Source organism: Camelina sativa, chromosome 8 (assembly GCF_000633955.1).
Source record: "Camelina sativa cultivar DH55 chromosome 8, Cs, whole genome shotgun sequence".
Taxonomy (NCBI): domain Eukaryota; kingdom Viridiplantae; phylum Streptophyta; class Magnoliopsida; order Brassicales; family Brassicaceae; genus Camelina; species Camelina sativa.
Genome location: NC_025692.1, coordinates 27,494,891 through 27,514,249, shown reverse-complemented (window position 1 = coordinate 27,514,249; position 19,359 = coordinate 27,494,891). Strand labels below are relative to the sequence as shown.

The 19,359-nt window shown below is 39.4% G+C and overlaps 3 protein-coding genes across 3 annotated transcripts; all 3 read left to right on the top strand.

Annotated features, from left to right (window-relative positions):
* LOC104709002 (lectin-domain containing receptor kinase VI.4-like) lies at positions 9,068–11,809 on the top strand. Its single transcript, XM_010425664.2, has one exon. It carries the CDS (start codon positions 9,617–9,619, stop codon positions 11,711–11,713), a length of 2,097 nt encoding a protein of 698 aa, XP_010423966.1. The 5' UTR covers positions 9,068–9,616; the 3' UTR covers positions 11,714–11,809.
* Positions 13,008–15,396, top strand: LOC109125144 (lectin-domain containing receptor kinase VI.3-like). The gene has a single exon (XM_019229038.1). It carries the CDS (start codon positions 13,184–13,186, stop codon positions 15,287–15,289), a length of 2,106 nt encoding a protein of 701 aa, XP_019084583.1. The 5' UTR covers positions 13,008–13,183; the 3' UTR covers positions 15,290–15,396.
* Positions 16,197–18,807, top strand: LOC109126030 (L-type lectin-domain containing receptor kinase VI.2). The gene has a single exon (XM_019229077.1). The coding sequence runs from the start codon at positions 16,462–16,464 to the stop codon at positions 18,565–18,567; it is 2,106 nt and encodes a 701-aa protein (XP_019084622.1). The 5' UTR covers positions 16,197–16,461; the 3' UTR covers positions 18,568–18,807.

Genomic DNA, 19,359 nt, shown 5'->3' with positions numbered 1-19,359 from the left:
CACTCTTTTATATCACACAGACTTGCACATGCTCTTCTCTTCTCGCACGTGTGCTTCAAGCTTCCTTTGCCCTTCGTATGTACACTCTATGAGGTTTATCAATACCCCCCCTTCAAAACGAAGCTTGTCCTCAAGCGCTAGAGTAGGGTATCCTCATGATTGGGCAACCCCTTCCAATGCACTAAAGCCTCCAATACTCCCTTCTCATTATACTGGGACTCCAACACTGCTTCCGGCTCCACAATCAATTCATCCGATTCATTAAACAACTCTGGTAAAGGAATAACCTGATTGTGCTCTCCCAATACCTTTTTGATCTGCGACACATGAAACACTGGGTGTACCTTCGATCCTTCTGGTAATTGTAGCTGATAAGCTGCCTTACCGATCCTTTCCATCACTTCATAAGGACCATAAAACTTTGCTGCTAGTTTTTGGTAAGCTCTCTTAGCCACGGTTTGCTGTCTATATGGCCTTAACTTCAAGAACACCCAATCTCCAACCTCATATTCGATGTCTCGCCTGTGTTTATCAGCATTGTTCTTCATGAGTTGCTGAGCGTGTGTTAGATGACTTTTAATCTGAGTTAACATGAACTCCCTCTCCCTCAGCATCACCTCTAACTCTGAGACTTTCGTGGAATTGTCTTCAAAACGTACGATTGCTGGAGGATCTCGGCCATACAACACTTTAAATGGTGACGTCTTCAACGCAGTGTGATACGACGAATTGTACCACAGCTCAGCCCATGATAAGTATTAGTGCCATGTCTTCGGAGGAGCAGAGGCAAAGCATCGAAGGTATGTCTTGAGACACTTGTTCAAGACTTCTGTTTGGCCGTCTGTTTGGGGGTGAAACGCCGTACTGTACTTAAGCTTGGTGCTAGAAAGTTTAAAACATTCCTTCCAAAAGGTGCTTAAGAAGGTATTAACTCTATCCGACACTATCGAAGCTGGGTACCCATGTAGCCTTACCACCTCTTTGATGAATAATCGAGCCACATCAGAAGCTGTAAATGGGTGTTTCAAGCTTAAAAAATGGCCATACTTACTCAATCTGTCAACCACCACCAAAATAACATTCTTGGTTTGAGAAGTTGGTAAGCCCTCCACAAAATCCAAGGATATATCCTCCCAAACATGGTTAGGTATAGGTAAGGGTTGAAGCAGTCCTGCTGGAGATAATGTAGAGTATTTATGTCTTTGACAAGTGTCACATTCAGATACAAATTTCTGTACATCTCCCATCAATCCTTCCCAATGAAAAGACTGTTGAATTCTCTTAACTTTCTTCAAGACCCCTGAATGACCACCCATAAGACCATTACGCTACTCCTCAAAAATCACTGGTATGAAACGAGAGGATTTGGGTAGTACTAGCATGTTCTTGAACCATAATCTTCCACTCCGCACTACATAACCTTCATTCGCATCTGATAAAGTCGAACAAGACTGGATTTTTTCCTGAAGCTTCGAGTTGTTATCAATCTCTTCGTACATGTCCTGTAATTGTAATACGGTTGGCACTGTTAAATCCATCAAAACCGAAGATGGAACTACACCTTGAGGTTGAGTCATTCTTGATAACCCATCAGCAGTTGTGTTCTCGACCCCAGGTTTATATATGATTTCGAAATCATAATTCAACAGTTTTATCAACCACTTCTGGTAGTCCATCGTCACTTCCCTCTGATCCAACAAAAACTTCAAGCTTTTTTGATCAGTGTGTACCACAAAGTGCCTTCCAAACAAGTAGTGTTTCCATTTTTGAATAGCAAGCACTATAGCCATCAATTCCCTCTCATACACTGGTTTAAGCTGTTCCTTGGCAGTCAAACCATGGCTAAAATAGGCGATGGGTCTCTTATTTTGCATCATAACCGCCCCTAAACCAAAACCCGATGCATCAGCTTCGACTGTGAATATTTCATCAAAATCTGGAAGAGCCAAAACCGGAGCAGTTGACATTGCTCTCTTCAAAATGTCGAATGTTGATTGTGCTTCCTTACTCCATTCAAAGCAGTCTTTTCGCAATAAATCTGTGAGTGGTCTGGCCAATACCCCATAACCTCTTATGAACCTCTTATAGTATCCCGTTAAGCCCAAAAATCCCCTCAGTTCTTTCACTAACTTGGGAGTGACCCACTGCACCATAGCTTTTGTCTTCTCAGGATTTGTTGAAACTCCTTCTCCTGAGATAATATGCCCCAGATAGTCCACTTGTTTCTAACCAAACGAGCATTTTTTCTTATTCGCAAACAGTTGATGTTTTGCTAGTATCTCCATCACAATCCTCAAATGTTCCATGTGTTGTGCCATGGTCGCACTATAGACCAAAATATCATCGAAAAACACCAGGATGAATTTCCTCAAGTATGGCCGAAACAACTCGTTCATCAAGGCCTGAAAAATTGCTGGTGCATTAGTTAAGCCAAATGGCATGACTAAAAATTCATAGTGGCCATCATGGGTTCTGAAAGCTGTTTTAGCTATATCTTCTTCCTTCATTCGAATCAGATGATATCCAGCCCGTAGGTCTAGCTTCGAGAACAAAACAGAACCATTTAATTCATCAAGCAACTGATCAATATCAGAATAGGGAATTTATCTGGTATTGTTACTCGATTAAGGGCTCTATAATCCACACAGAATCTCCAGCTATCATCCTTCTTCTTCACTAGCAAAACAGGACTTGAAAATGGACTATGACTTGGTCGTATAATCCCAGAATCTAACATCTCCTTCACCATTTTCTCCATGATCTCTTTCTGTGCATGTGGATAGCGATAGGGTCTAACACTGATAGCATTATTCCCTGGTAAAAGATTGATAGAATGCTCTCTACCTCTGATCGGAGGTAAGTCTGTAGGTATTGCAAACACTCTGTCAAACTGAGATAATAATTCCTGAATGCACTGATCCACATGTAGTGTTGATGAGGAAGTCACTTGCTGGTTATACAGTGCTACTTCTACACCCTTCTAATTGACAGTATAACCGCTGGACAGAGATTTCAAAGACATCTTTGATAAGTCTAAGTCTAACTCGCCTTTGATTGTCACAATCCTCCCTTTGTATAAGAATGACATTTCATTCTTTAGCCAATTCACTTGACAATCACCGAGTGTACTCAACCAATAGACCCCCAATATTATATCCACTTGTCCCAGCTCCAACACAACAAAATCGGTTGTGAACTCCAAATTTTGCACTGAGAAACTCACCTTGGCACAAACTCCTGTACCTTGAACCATTATACTGGTTCCAAACTTGACAATCAAATTTGGATCTTCTCTACATTTCAACTTCAATTTCTTAACCGCAGCAGGAGATATAAAATTGTGGGTTGCACCACTGTCAAGCATGATAACCACGCTTGAAGCTCCCACAGTTCATCTGGTTTTAGTTGTATAAGGAGAAGAAATCCCTCTATATGAGCTGAATGACAATGCCATGCACTCTCCAATTGGCTCAGCAATGATCAACTCATCTCTACTATCATCTAACACTTCCACCTCATATCCATTGAAGATTGTCAATACTCGAAGTTCTTTGTTAGGGCATTTGTGATCCTTGGACCATGGTCCATCACATTTAAAACACAGTCCTTTTCTTCGTTTCTCATCCAATTCAGCATTCGAATTGTGTCGCCTAGGCCTCTGTTCCACTCTCCGTGCTGGTTCTCCGAACCTTGAATCACATCAGTCACAATTACCTTCGTCTTCCAATTGTTTGATGTATACGAGAGTGTACTCTTGTTTTCAGAGGTATACCTTTCCTTGTTTTCTTTATTGGCTAGTAATAGCTCCTTCTTAACCACCCGTCGTAAAATACTAGTTTCCATTGCTCTTGCTTCCGCCACCATTTCTGGTAAATCTCTTGGCTTTTGCATGTGAACTAGTTCCTGCATTTCTGGTGTTAATCCATTCAGAAAAATGCCTTCCAAGTTCTGATCATCTAACCCTGACACTTGTGACGACAAGTCTTCAAATCGCTGGACATAATCAGCTATGGATCTAGTTTGTTTAATGTAGAAGAGACTTTGACTCGGTCCTCTTATTTTTAGATTTCCAAAACGCAACAATAGGCTCTTCTTGAACTGTTCCCAACTGAAAAATTCTTTCTTGTTAACCTCCCAATTGTACCAACTTAAAGCTTCCCCTTGTAAACTCACAGCCACTAGTGCCAACTTCTCTTCATCGTTGTATCTACCTGTTCTGAAAAATCTCTCCACTGTTGTGATCCATCCATATATTCACACACCCTCAAACACAGCCATCTCGACATTCTTGAGAAGATTCTCCCTAATCTGAGGCCTAATGATACTACGGCAAGGTTCCGAGATAGAAATAGGTACCTGATTGTCTTGCGTTAACGATCCAGAGTTGTAATCGTGACTCGTTCCTCCAACTTCATGAATTGTTGCTTTCCGAGGTAAAGCCTCGAGTAACAGATCGAGCTTACGCCCAATGTCTAACAATCGTAGATCATGAGCTCCGATCTTGTCCCCTAAGCCGTCAATTCTTGAATCCAAGCGAGTCTCAAAGCGACGAACCATCGACGCCATGTCCGCCAATCGATTGAAACATTCCACCGCAGAAGCTTCTACTTCTTCCGCCGTCGCAGCCTCCTTGATTGGTGTTAAAGTTTGCTCCATCACCATCGTTGATCTTGAAATTTCTCCGATTCGATAAAATCCCCAAATTCTCCAAACCTAATCTTGGTATTGCGTTAGAATCGATTCGAGATCACAATCGCACCATTTGTTAAGAAAAAAGACTCTCTCTTTATTAACGAATGAATGAATGATACACTGTAACTGAATTGTACAAGAACCCAGAGAAATTCTAGACGCAGCTAGAACATATTTATCCCTCAACGAAGACACATACGTCTCGTATTTTCACAACAAACAAAATAACCTCCTAAAAGTAAACAAACACTCTTTTATATCACACAGACTTGCACGTGCTCTTCTCTTCTCGCACGTGTGCTTCAAGCTTCCTTTGACCTTCTTATGTACACTATATGAGGCTTATCATTTTTCCATTGCAGTTGATTGTCATGAGTGAGTAATACTGAACAGATTTTGCCATGTCTGCATCTGCTAAAAGAAGTTTTACAGATACTCAAGAGTCAAGAGAAAAATCTAATGCTCGGTATGGTTTTTCAAGTGTTTAAGAGTTTGTTTCTATGATCCGAAGTGACCACTCAGCCCATAGAACACATTGTGAGCCATATGAAAAAAAAAATAAAAAAATTATATCTAGCTTACCTGAATAGCGATGATGTCAAAAACAACTTCCTTTAAGTTCCTGAAATAAATGTTTGCTTAGCTTTTTTTTATGGCTGGCACTTAACAAACTAATCTAACATTTTCTAGTAATTTTACAATAATATTGTTATGAAGTTTCTGTCTTTAACTTCACTCCTTTGAAAATTTCCTTTTGAAGTTCGGCTTTAAATTGTTTTACACTTGAGTTTTGCTCTTTCAGCTGTTTGTTAATTTCTTCAAGAAATTTCACATAGAATCAATTAGTACAATAAATCAGAAGAAAAGTAACCGAGAATGAACACACCTAAACCAGAAGAAGAGTAACCGAGAATGAAAACCTAAACACACTAAAAATACTTTATTTTCAGCAGTTATTTTCTCTTCTATGATTTTTTCAACCAGGAAGAGTTTGAAAAAGGCATTGCCTAGGGACTCCGACCCGCACTCCCTTCACATTTTCAGCGAATTTAAGGGTCATGATCGACTATTTAGCCGTAGAGGACTTGGACGCAACGATTGCAATGAGTAAAGTCTTTGAATCGAGGACAGCTGAAAATTTCTCATATTAGATAAACTATGCACATAACATCTAAACTATACAAATTGGAATTGAATATGAGAAAGTCATAACCTTCAGCAGACGTGTCAAAATACAATCCTTGTAGCTAGAAAATTGATTCGTTTTCTTGCCATTATGACGCTGGTCAAACCACTCAAGTCCGAATTAATAGTTTGTCCCTCTGTCTTCTGATCTCCTGTTGCCTTATCAAGTTTCTCATATCCAACAAGATCGATTAGATTCAGAAGACCTTGTACCTTCTGTTTTGTAATCTGAGATAGGAGAGAATGTTGATATTGTTTAGAAAAATTTCAAAAGAATGAAATTTCTACAAGACCAATTTAATAACTCATCTGGTTGAATCCTTCTATGTGAAGGGTCAAAATCATATGGCTTAGTGATGAAGCATCATTCCTATCAGTGTTGCGAACAGACCTTGAACCCACTGAATGTATCACAAACCCACTGCATGTATCACAAAACTCTTATCAAAGGTGAAACGATGTTCTTTACCTGAGAACCCAAATAGAGTTATAGTGTTATACAACTGCATACAATAAAACTATATAAGATAATACACCAGCTTCGTTGACCACACCAATGCCTCTTCCAATTGTGTCACCTGCTGTAGGATATAATATACAACTTCCTTCTTTAATGTATGAGAAAGTCAGGGAAACTGTATATCATATCCTACATCAGGTGACACAATTGGAAGAGGCATTGGTGTGGTCAACTCAACGAAGCTGGTGTATTATCTCATATAGTTTTATTGTGTTATCAGCATTAATTAAAATAAGTATGCAGCTGTATAACACTATAACTCCATTTGGGTTCTCAGGTAAAGAACATCGTTTCACCTTTGATAAGATCTTTGTGATACATGTAGTGGGTTTGTGATACATTCAGTGGGTTCAAGGTCGGTTCGCAGCACTGATAGGAATGATGCTTCATCGCTAAGCCATATGGTTTTGACCTTTCACATAGAAGGATTCAATCAGATGAGTTATCAAATTGGTCTTTTAGAAATTTCATTCCTTTTGAATTGAAATTCTTCTAAACAATATCAACATTTTCTCATATCTCAGATTACAAAACAGAAGGTAAAAGGTCTTCTTAATCTAATCGATCTTGTTGGATCTGAGAAACTTGAGAAGGCAACAGGAGATCAGAAGACGGAGGGATAGACTATGAATTTGGACTTGAGTGGTTTGACCAGCGTCATAATGGTAAGAAAACGAATCAATTTTCTAGCTACAAGGATTGTATTTTGACACGTTTGCTGAATGTTATGACTTTCTCATATTCAATTCCAATTTCTATAGTTTAGATGTTATGTGCATAGTTTATCTAATCTGAAAAATTTTCAACTGTCTTCGATTTGAAGACTTTACTCATTGCAACTGTTGTGTCCAACTCTTCTACGGCTAAATAATCTATCATGACCCTTCAATTCGCTGAAAATGTGAAGGGAGTGCGGGTTGGAGTCCCTAGGCAATGCCTTTTTCAAGCTTTTCCTGCTTGAAAAGGTCATAGAAGAGAAAATAATTGCTGAAAATAAAGTATTGTTAGTGTGTTTAGGTTTTCATTCTCGGTTACTCTTTTTCTGGTTTAGGTGTGTTCATTCTCGGTTACTTTTCTCCTGATTTATTTTACTAATTGATTCCAGGTGAAATTTCTTGAAGAAATTAACAAACAGCTGAAAGAGCAAAACTCAAGTCTGAAACAATTTAAAACCGAACTTCAAAAAGAAATTTTCAAAGAAGTGAAGTTAAGACAGAAGCTTCATAACAACATTATTGTAAGATTACTAGAAATTGTTGGATTTGTTTGTTCTGAAGTGCTAGCTAAGCAAACATTTATTTTAGGAATTAAAGGAAACATACACGTATTCTGTCAGCACCCATTGCTACCCAACAGTAAAGAAGGAAATTGTATATCATATCCTACATCAAGTGACACAATTGGAAGAGGCATTGGTGTGGTCAATGAAGATGGTGTATTATCTCATATAGTTTTATTGTGCTATCGACATTAATTAAAATAAGTATACAGTTGTATAAAACTATAACTCCATTTGGGTTCTCAGGTAAAGAACATTGTTTCACCTTTGATAAGGTCTTTGTGATACATTCAGTGGGTTCAAGGTCTGTTCGCAGCGCTGATAGGAATAGGAATAATGCTTCATCACTAAGAGCATCTCCAATGGTCCTCTATTTTTACCTCTATAATAGGGGAACTTTATAATAGATGTGAGTTTAGGGGAGTTTTACTCCAATAGTTCTCTAATTTCACCTCTAAAATAGAGATTGCTATTTTTTTCCTCTATTTATAGAGGAACCCTATTTTTTTTTACAAAGGTTTCTCTATAAATAGAGGAAAAAATAGCAATCTCTATTTTAGATGTGAGAATAGAGGATATTGGAGTAAAACTCACCTCTATTATAGAGGAAAAAATAGGGAAAACTTTAGAGATGGTCTAAGCCATATGATTTTAACCCTTCACATAGAAGGATTCATCAGGTGAGTTATCAAATTGGTCTTGGAGAAATTTCATTCTTTTGAAATTGAAATTCTTCTGAACAACATCAACATTTTCTCCTATCTCAGATTACAAAATAGAAGGTACAATGTCTTATTAACCTAATCGATCTTGTTGGATCTGGGAAACTTGGTAAGGCAACAAGAGATCAGAAGACGGAGGAACAGACTATTAATTTAGACTTGAGTGGTTTGACCAGCGTCATAATGGCAAGGAAAACAAATCAATTTTTTAAGTAAAGTAAAATTTAATAATGTATGTTGGGAGTTGGGACCATGACATTTTATTAATTTACGTTAATATTAATTTATAAAATAAATATTAATTTATAGTGTAAATTAAAATTATTATTTTATAAATATATGTTTGAGTTGTTTAATTTTTTAAAAAATTTATAAATTGAGAAAATTTTAGTTAACTTGTTCTATCGGCCTATTGGGCTTCTTTTACTTAATCTACTTTGTCGTTGTAAAATTGATGCTACTTGTTCTAATGACTACTTTACCGAAGTCAAAATCACAACGACTTTCTTAGTTATTAGTTTATTACCGGTCGAACGAGACTGGTCGACAGAAAACTTGTTTAGACCTCACGAGAAATGGTTATATAAAATTCAATTAATTTCTAATACTATAAACTAAAAGATAATTGCATGTGGGGATTGTAATAATATAAAATTGACATTAAACACAACAACTAATTGACTGACTGGTGAGGTCGTATTACTTTTAAGTCTTTTAACTGAGAGTCATTTGTAATCCCCAAGATCTTTATTTGATCTTCTTTTTAAGTTCAAGTCCCACAATCTCCAAAGTCCCAAATGACTCTTTGGGTCTTCTTTCTTTCACACCCAATATGATAAAAATATAAGTAGATTCAAAGTACATTTGGACTTTGTCAAAGTCAACCCTATTATGACATTAATGAAAGATACAAATCCCTGATTTGGGTAGAGCATCCTACAACGACATTTTAACTATTTTTATCCAAAAAAACTTGTGCAAGTTAGGATGTTAATAGCATTATTCTTTTTCTTCGTCTCCTTACTTCTTCATCACGATCATTGGTTCTGTAAAATATACCAAACTACCTCTCTCATTCTTCTTCTTCTTCTAAGAAGCATCTTTAGTCGTCTTCTTCTTTTAAAGCCGTTATCTCTCTTCTTGTTTCTTTTTGTTTTCTTTAACCATACATCTTTAAGTACCTCAATTTCTTCGAGGTTGCTCTTGTCTTGATCATCTATGGGAAAAGCAAAATCAATGGTGTCACTCTTGTTGGTGCTCTTCTTTAAGATCCTTGTTGGAGCTCAGACAGCAGCAACAGAGACAACAACAACAGAGTTCAATTTCCGAGGTTTTAAAGGAAACCAATCAGAAATTCAGATGGAAGGAGACTCAACCATTAGACCCAACGGACTATTGAGGCTCACAGATAGAAAGTCAAACGTTACCGGTACAGCTTTCTACCACAAACCAGTAAGATTGCTGGACACTAATACAAGTTCCGTCACAAACGCCACGGTTCGTTCCTTTAGCACTTCTTTCATCTTTGTGATAATCCCTACAAGCTCAAGCAACGGAGGTTTCGGATTCACATTCACACTATCTCCAACTCCAAACCGTACAGATGCGGAATCCGCACAATACTTGGGGCTTCTCAACGAAAGAAACGACGGGGATGTGAGCAATCACGTCTTCGCTGTGGAGTTTGACACCGTACAAGGATTCAAAGACAGCACAAATCGACAAGGCAACCACATCGGTCTAAATTTCAACAGTCTCTCTTCGGATGTCCAAGAACCGGTGGCTTATTACAACAAGAACGATAGTCAGAAAGAGGAGTTCCAACTGGTGAGCGGCGAGCCAATCCAAGTCTTCTTGGAGTATCACGGACCAACCAAAACGCTTAACCTCACTATCTACCCAACCAGGTTAGGATATAAACCAAGAATTCCTTTGATCTCACGAGAGGTTCCAAGACTTTCAGAAATTGTGCAAGAAGAGATGTATGTGGGATTCACAGCAGCGACGGGGAGAGATCAGTCGAGTGCTCATTACGTGATGGGTTGGAGTTTCTCAAGCGGCGGAGAACATCCACTTGCAGCCCCTACGCTCGACCTCTCGGAGCTTCCTCCTCCACCTCCGAATAAACCAAAGAAGAGAGGCTACAATGGTAAAGTCATCGCTCTGATCGTGGCTTTATCTACCGTTATATCGATCATGTTAGTGTTGTTGTTACTCTTCCTGATATACAGAAAGAGAATGCAACAAGAAGAGATTCTAGAAGATTGGGAAATCGATCATCCTCACAGATTCCGTTACAGAGATCTCCACAAGGCTACAGACGGATTCAAGGAGAACAGGATCGTCGGAACAGGAGGCTTCGGAACTGTTTTCAGAGGAAGCATCAGATCTTCGTCGTCTGATCAAATCGCAGTGAAGAAGATAACTCCGAATAGCATGCAAGGTGTTCGAGAGTTTGTGGCAGAGATCGAGAGCTTGGGGAGACTAAGGCATAAGAATCTGGTGAATCTCCAGGGATGGTGCAAACACAAGAGCGATCTCTTGCTAATTTACGATTATATCCCCAACGGAAGCTTGGACTCGCTGCTCTACAGTAAACCTAGAAGGAGCGGCCAAGTTTTGACTTGGAAAGCGCGTTTTCAAATCGCCAAAGGAATTGCGTCTGGATTGTTGTATCTCCACGAGGAATGGGAACAGATCGTTATTCACAGAGACGTGAAACCTAGCAATGTCCTGATTGACTCAGATATGAACCCTAGATTGGGAGATTTCGGGCTCGCGAGGCTTTACGAACGCGGATCGCAATCGCGGACCACCGTAGTCGTCGGGACGATTGGGTATATGGCGCCGGAGCTAGCACGCAACGGAAACTCCTCATCGGCTTCCGACGTTTTCGCGTTTGGCGTTTTGCTGTTAGAGATCGTCTCAGGGAGAAAACCAACGGACTCGGGGACCTTCTTCATAGCCGATTGGGTTATGGAGCTGCAAGAGAGCGGCGAGATCCTAAGCGCGATCGATCCGAGACTTGGATCTGGTGGTTACGACGAAGGAGAAGTGAGGCTAGCTCTCGCCGTCGGGTTGCTCTGTTGCCACCAGAAACCGGGATCTCGGCCGCAGATGAGAATGGTGCTCAGGTACCTGAACAGAGACGAGGACGTTCCTGAGATTCACGACAATTGGGGATATTCAGATTCTTCAAGAATCGATTTAGGATCGAAACTGGTCGGATATGTTTCGTCGGATAGGGCTTCCAGCTCACACACATCTTTGTCTCTCACAAGGATCTCTTCGACATCTTTTACCAGTGGTAGATAGAGTGGCATTACTTTTGACACATTCTCAAGCTCTTAACTCTCTTTTTTATTTTATGGTTATCTTAATTAACTAATTCAAGTTTCATTCTGGCACTCTTCAAACAACCTCCTAAGTTTTTTTTTTCTTTTCAAGAAATCAAATAATTTATTTCTCTTATTTTACGTTTTTGCCTTTAGTGACAACAACTATATCAAAAACTTGATTTTGTTTTAGAATCTGATAGGGTTAAACCACGTATTCCAATCTCACGAGACCACATGACGTGACCTTCCTATATAAATTCAATTATTACTAGTTCATCATAATAACGGGGATGAATAAATGCGCAAAAGCGAAATATATTGAAACTTAGGACAACATGTACAAAGTCAAACTATTGATAAAAGGGTTTACGTACTTGTAAGTTGTAACCAATCGAATTAAGGTAATTGAACTCATGAGATCTCGTCATAAATGGTTATTTAAATATAATAATTATATGTAGTACTAATAACGGTAAAGTACAAGCCTTTTAAGCCCAAAGATTTAAGTAATCAATCGGTATTTGAACTACTATAGTCCACTAATCATTGATAGATTGTGTTGATAATAAAGGGAAGAAAACTTACCTGCATGTCCTCTTNTTTTTTTTTTTTTTTTTTTTTTTTTTTTTTTTTTTTTTTTTTTTTTTTGGCAAAAGACTTGCTTATTTTGTAAACTTTAAATCACAATGTCAAAGTGACAAAGTCCAAAGTCAATTTATTTTTTGTTTTTTTTTTCTCCACAGAATAAAAAATATATGCATATTCAAAGTATGTGGAATTTGTCAAAGACATCCCATATGTGCGTAGGACTTCTAAGCAAAAAGAAAAAAAAAAATCCTTCCTACATAAAACATGAAATTTGGATATTCTTTGAAATTATTAAACATCTTAATATGAATTTGTAAGATTATCTCTTACATTTAGTTTGTATAATTGTTTTTTAGAAGCACTCATTGAATAAAAACAAATTTGAATTTGTAGTGGAAAATCATCAATAATACTTGTTTTCAAGTAAGACTTTATTCTAATTGATTTCATTATACAGAGGTTAGAAAATAAATTTCAAAATTAACGTAATTAAGTATCCAAATCATTGTTTTCTTATAACTAAAAGAAATGATAATTAACAGTATTTTAGGTCCCACCACAACTTAAAATATCTTAATTTCTCTTGGTTGATAATCCATACATATTCGTCAATTATTGTAAATTGACCACAAATTATATTTTTGAATACTCGCTATATGTGAATTAGTTTGCGAAGAGGAAGAACAAACGCAATTTCTTTCTTGTTTAAAAACTTATAAATTCTTCTTTTCTTCAGTCTCCTTATTAGAAAACAACACCTCTAAATAACTAAATCTCAGAGAAACAGCTCTTGTTGATCTCCTTCCTAACACTTCTCTTTGTTTTGTCTTTTTTTTTTTTTGTGTACCAATCATCATTCATGGACACTACAAGATCCATAATCCCACTTGTACTTTTCTTGCTTTTGACCATCCCTGCTCGAGCTCAGAGAACATCAACGGAGAGTTCTCCAACAACAACAGACGTTACTTTCCGAGGCTTTAACGGAAGCCAAACGGCCGATATTAGTATTGAAGGAGCTGCGACGATCAAACCCAACGGACTACTGAGGCTCACTGACCGAAACCCTAACGTCATCGGTACAGCTTTCTACAACAAACCAGTGAGATTGCTAGAGACTAATACAAGTTCCAAAAACACCACGGTTCGTTCTTTTAGCACATCTTTCGTATTTGTCATAATTCCTTCTAGCTCAAGCAACGGTGGTTATGGCTTCACGTTCACGCTATCTCCTACCCCTAATCGCCCCGGAGCCGAAACGGAGCAGTTCTTGGGGCTCCTCAACAAAGACAACGATGGGAACTTGATGAATCACGTTTTCGCCGTGGAATTCGACACGGTACAAGGATTCAAAGACGGTATTTACAGTTCAGGCAATCACATCGGTCTGAATTTCAACAGTCTCAAATCAGATTTTCAAGAACCTGTCGTGTATTACGACAACGACGGTCCTAACCGAAAAGAGGATTTCCGGCTTCAGAGCGGCGATCCGATCAGAGCACTTTTGGATTACGACGGACCATCCCAAACTCTGAATTTCACCGTTTATCCGGCAAAATCCAAGTCTAGACCCATAAAACCTTTGATCTCGCAACTACCAGTTCCGAAGTTGTCGCAGATCGTGCAAGAAGAGATGTATGTGGGGTTCACAGCAGCGACGGGAAGAGATCAGTCGAGTGCTCATTACGTGATGGGTTGGAGTTTCTCAAGCGGCGGCGATCGTCCGATTGCAGATATGCTTGACCTCTCCGAGCTCCCTCCTGCGCCTCCCAATACGGCGAAGAAGAGAGGCTACAATCCTCAGGTCATCGCTCTGATCGTAGCACTATCGGGAGTAACAGTGATCTTGCTTGCGTTACTCTTCTTCTTCTCCAAATACAAGAAACGACTGCAACAAGGAGAGATCCTCGAAGACTGGGAGATCAATCATCCTCACAGACTCAGATACAAAGATCTCTACGCTGCTACTGATGGATTCAAGGAGAGTAGGATTATCGGAACCGGAGGATTCGGAACCGTTTTCAGAGGAGACGTCTCATCGTCTCCGTCTAATCAAATCGCAGTAAAGAAGATAACTCCGAATAGTATGCAAGGTGTTCGAGAGTTCATCGCGGAGATCGAGAGTTTGGGGAGGCTAAGGCATAAGAATCTGGTCAACCTTCAAGGATGGTGCAAACACAAGAACGATCTTTTGTTGATTTACGATTATATCCCCAACGGAAGCTTGGACTCGCTGCTCTATAGTAAACCTAGAAGGAGCGGCCAAGTTTTATCTTGGAACGTGCGTTTTCAGATCGCTAAAGGAATCGCGTCTGGCTTGTTGTATCTTCACGAGGAATGGGAACAGATCGTTATTCACAGAGACGTGAAGCCTAGCAATGTGCTGATTGAATCCGATATGAACCCCAGATTGGGAGATTTTGGTCTCGCGAGGCTTTACGAACGCGGATCACAATCGAACACGACAGTAGTCGTGGGCACGATTGGGTATATGGCGCCAGAGCTAGCCCGCAACGGTAAATCTTCGTCTGCGTCTGATGTTTTCGCGTTTGGCGTTTTGTTGTTAGAGATCATCTCCGGGAGAAGACCGACAGATTCTGGGACCTTTTTCTTGGCCGATTGGGTTATGGAATTGCACGCGAGTGATGAGATTCTTCGTGCGGTCGATCCGAGACTCGGATCTGGTTATGATGATAGAGAAGCAAAGCTTGCTCTTGTCATAGGATTGCATTGTTGCCATCAAAGACCAGCGTCTCGGCCGTCAATGAGAACGGTGCTTAGGTATATGAACGGAGATGAAGATGTTCCTGAAATTGATGACAATTGGGGATACTCGGATTCTTCGTCAAGAAGCGAATTTGGATCCAAGTTTGAAGGATATGTTTCATCCGATAGGGCTTCGAGCTCGGTCGCATCTTTCTCTGTTACAAGGATTTCTTCGACTTCTGTTATGAGTGGTAGATAGTGCAACTTTCACATAGTTTGAGTCTTGTAATTAACTTTTAAGCTTAATTAATACAATAGTACTAGTTCTGTTTCTCACTTGTTATGGTATTTTTGGTATTTACAATTTATAACGGCTCGTTTGACAAACAGTGTTTTTAACGGTATATGGATATAATATCGTTGCTTTAAAAACTATAAATAGATGGCAAAGAGCGGTTAAACAAATTTGAAACGACTTACGGTAAAAGTGTGCAACTCTTAGTAATAATAACTAATGTTATTTTTATAATTGTAAATTTCTAAGACGCGTGTTGGATTAATAATTAAAATCGAATTTAATGATACAAAATTATTATCTGAGTCACCCATTCACCAATAAATTCGTCTGAAAAAAAAAAAATTTAAAATAAATTAGTTGGGTTGTCTATTTCTGTTATAAAATACTTGGGTTGTTACAAGTTACCCATGAGGCAAAGCTATGACACATACATTATTCAATAATTAATATTGACATCTTAATGTTACAGCATGTTATCCTTGTGAAAGTGACATCTATTTTTGTTTTGTTCTGTATTTTTTTTCTTAAATCCAGATTAAAAACAATCTTATAAACAATTAGGGTATCTCAAACCAGAATCTAATTATTCTTATGTCATTTAGAATATCAAACGAGTAAACATATGAACAAAACCGAACACTTATACCGGTTGAACATTTTGTCTCAAGATTTAAACATAAAACGTCCACGTCCATAGATAAGACTATTTTAGGTAGTCATCGTTTTCTTGTCCCTTGAGGAAGTTAAAAGTCAGCGTGGAATTCGTCAAAGTCAGCGTGATGGTTACGTTGGACCTCTTTTTATACACAAGTTCAAGCAACAAAGCATTGGTCGCAAAACATTATTTGTAGAAAATAAATTACTTATATTTTTCTTTTGTTTAACATTTCAATAAAACATTGTGTGCCACATATATTTTCAGTGTACGGTGATGTGAACATTAAGCCGAAACAAAGAAGAAGATTCATTTCTTTCTTTTGGGTATAATTTTCTTCTTCGTTGACTCCTTAAATTAGATATTTTTTCATCTCAATCACCGAATTTGTAAGAAAAAACCAAAGGTCCCATGTCCATAAAAGAAAATCTCTAAACTAGAAAATCTCGAAACTAGAAATTCTTTATTTCGCTCACCCATGGGCACTCAAAGATCCATGGTCTTATTAGTCTCATTTTTGGTAAAGCTTTTCCTGTTTTTTAGCGTCCATGTTCGATCTCAGAGAACAACAACAACAAGAACAGAGTTTACTTTCCGAGGTTTTAGCGGAAACCAATCAGAGATTCAGATGGAAGGAGCCGCAATGATCAAACCCAACGGACTGTTGAGACTCACTGACCGAAAGTCAAACGTTACCGGTACAGCTTTCTACCACAAACCGGTGAGATTGCTGGAGACTAGTACAAGAAGTTCCACAAACGTCACGGTTCGTTCCTTCAGCACTTCTTTCGTCTTTGTCATAATCCCTTCAAGCCCAAGCAACAAAGGCTTCGGATTCACATTCACACTATCTCCAACGCCTTATCGTCCCAATGCTGGATCCGCACAGTATTTGGGAGTTCTCAACAAAGAGAACGATAGGGATCCTAGGAATCACGTCTTCGCAGTGGAGTTCGACACGGTGCAAGGATCCAGAGACGATAACACTGACAGAATAGGAAACGACATCGGTCTGAACTACAACAGTCGTACTTCGGACATCCAAGAGCCGGTCGTGTATTACAACAATGACGATCCTAACAAGAAAGAAGATTTCCAGCTAGAGAGTGGAAACCCGATTCAAGCACTTCTGGAGTACGACGGACCAACACAAACACTAAACGTCACCGTTTATCCGGCGAGATTGGGGTTTAAACCCACAAAGCCTTTGATCTCTCGACAGGTTCCAAAACTGTTGGAGATTGTGCAACAAGAAATGTATGTGGGATTCACGGCAGCGACGGGGAGAGATCAGTCGAGTGCTCACTACGTGATGGGTTGGAGTTTCTCAAGCGGCGGCGGAGGAGATCGTCCAATGGCAGATGTGCTTAACCTCTCGGAGCTTCCTCCTCCGCCGCCGAATACGGCCAAGAAGAGAGGCTTCAATTCTCAGGTCATCGTTCTGATCGTGGCGTTATCAGCCGTTATGCTGGTCATGCTTGTGTTACTCTTCTTCTTCGTCATGTACAAGAAGAGATTGGGACAAGAAGAAATGCTAGAAGACTGGGAAATCGATCATCCTCGCAGATTGAGGTACAGAGATCTCTACGCTGCCACTGATGGTTTCAAGGAGAATAGGATTATCGGAACCGGAGGATTCGGAACCGTTTTCAAAGGAAAGCTCCCAAACTCAGATCCCATCGCAGTGAAGAAGATAATCCCAAGTAGCATGCAAGGTGTTCGAGAATTCGTCGCAGAGATCGAGAGTTTGGGGAGACTAAGGCATAAGAATCTAGTGAATCTCCAGGGATGGTGCAAACACAAGAGCGATCTCTTGCTAATTTACGATTACATCCCCAACGGAAGCTTGGACTCGTTGCTCTACACGGTACCGAGACGAAGCGGCGCCGTTTTGTCGTGGAACGTGCGTTTTCAAATCACCAAAGGAATCGCGTCTGGTTTGTTGTATCTTCACGAAGAATGGCAGAAGATCGTGATTCATAGAGACGTGAAACCTAGCAATGTCCTGATTGACTCCAGCATGAACCCTAGGTTGGGTGATTTCGGGCTCGCGAGGCTCTACGAACGCGGAACTATATCATCGCAAACGACAGCGCTAGTTGGAACCATTGGGTATCTGGCGCCGGAGCTATCCCGCAACGGCAAACCATCAACCGCGTCTGATGTTTTCGCGTTCGGCGTTTTGCTGTTAGAGATCGTCTCCGGGAGAAAACCAACGGATTCCGGTAGCTTCTTCTTGGTCGATTGGGTTATGGAGCTGCACGCGAGCGGTGAGATTCTAAGCGCAATCGATCCGAGGCTTGGATCTGGTTACGATGGGGGAGAAGCAAAGCTTGCTCTCGCCGTCGGATTGCTGTGTTGCCACCAAAACCCGGAGTCTCGGCCGTCGATGAGAATGGTACTTAGGTATCTAAACGGAGATGAGAATGTTCCTGAGATTGAGGATGATTGGGGATATTCGAATCCTTCAAGGAACGAATTCGGATCCAAGTTTGTAGGATTTGTTTCGTCGAGCCCTGTCGCTTCTTCTTCTTCCTTGGCCACCAGAGTTTCTTCAATTTCTCGCATCAGTGGCACTGGATAGGGCGGCGCGGCGCATTGTAATTTTCTTTTCCGTTGTAAGCAATGCAATATTGAATATTCTGATAATCAGTTTTTTTTTTAGGATAAGTGATTATCATTTATCACTGGTTTAGCAATTTATTAGTAAATAGACACCGCCAGTTTTGTTTTTCTTTTTTATATATCCGGATTATGCAGCATGTCCATTTTGATCGTTGAACCAACCAGTTAGTTCTATATTCAATTCATTAATAATTTAATACTTGTATATATCTTTATTATTTGAGACGACCCTCCTCGAGGATTATTTATTTTGGGGATATCGTATGTATGTTTACAAATCAATTCAATTGAGTCTGTCTACGATAATTTGAAGACATTGAAACCGTTTGATACGTGTGTCGTAATCCAAGTATAAACTAAAAAACAAACAATAATTCAACGACCTCCCTGATTACGAAACAGTGACAAGGGATACGACCATACGAGACGTCGTTTTCAATGCGACTTCACAATGTTCATTCAACCAAATCCCCACGCGGTGCCAATGTGTGACTTATTCATTCTTTTATTCTTTGTCTGTGTGGGGTGACTTTAGACTTTTAGTTATGTGATTGTGTATATCCTGTCCTGTGTGTATCAGTATCACTATATCTTTTTGTACGGTCTCTTTAACCATTTAACAAAACCTTTTAACCTGCTTGCTATTAGGGCTAAAGAATCTTTTTGTATATGCAATATAAGCTCTTGGGCCGTTGATTTCATTTTAATATTCTATAACGAGTAGGTTTTTAATATTTTCGGGAAAGGCCAC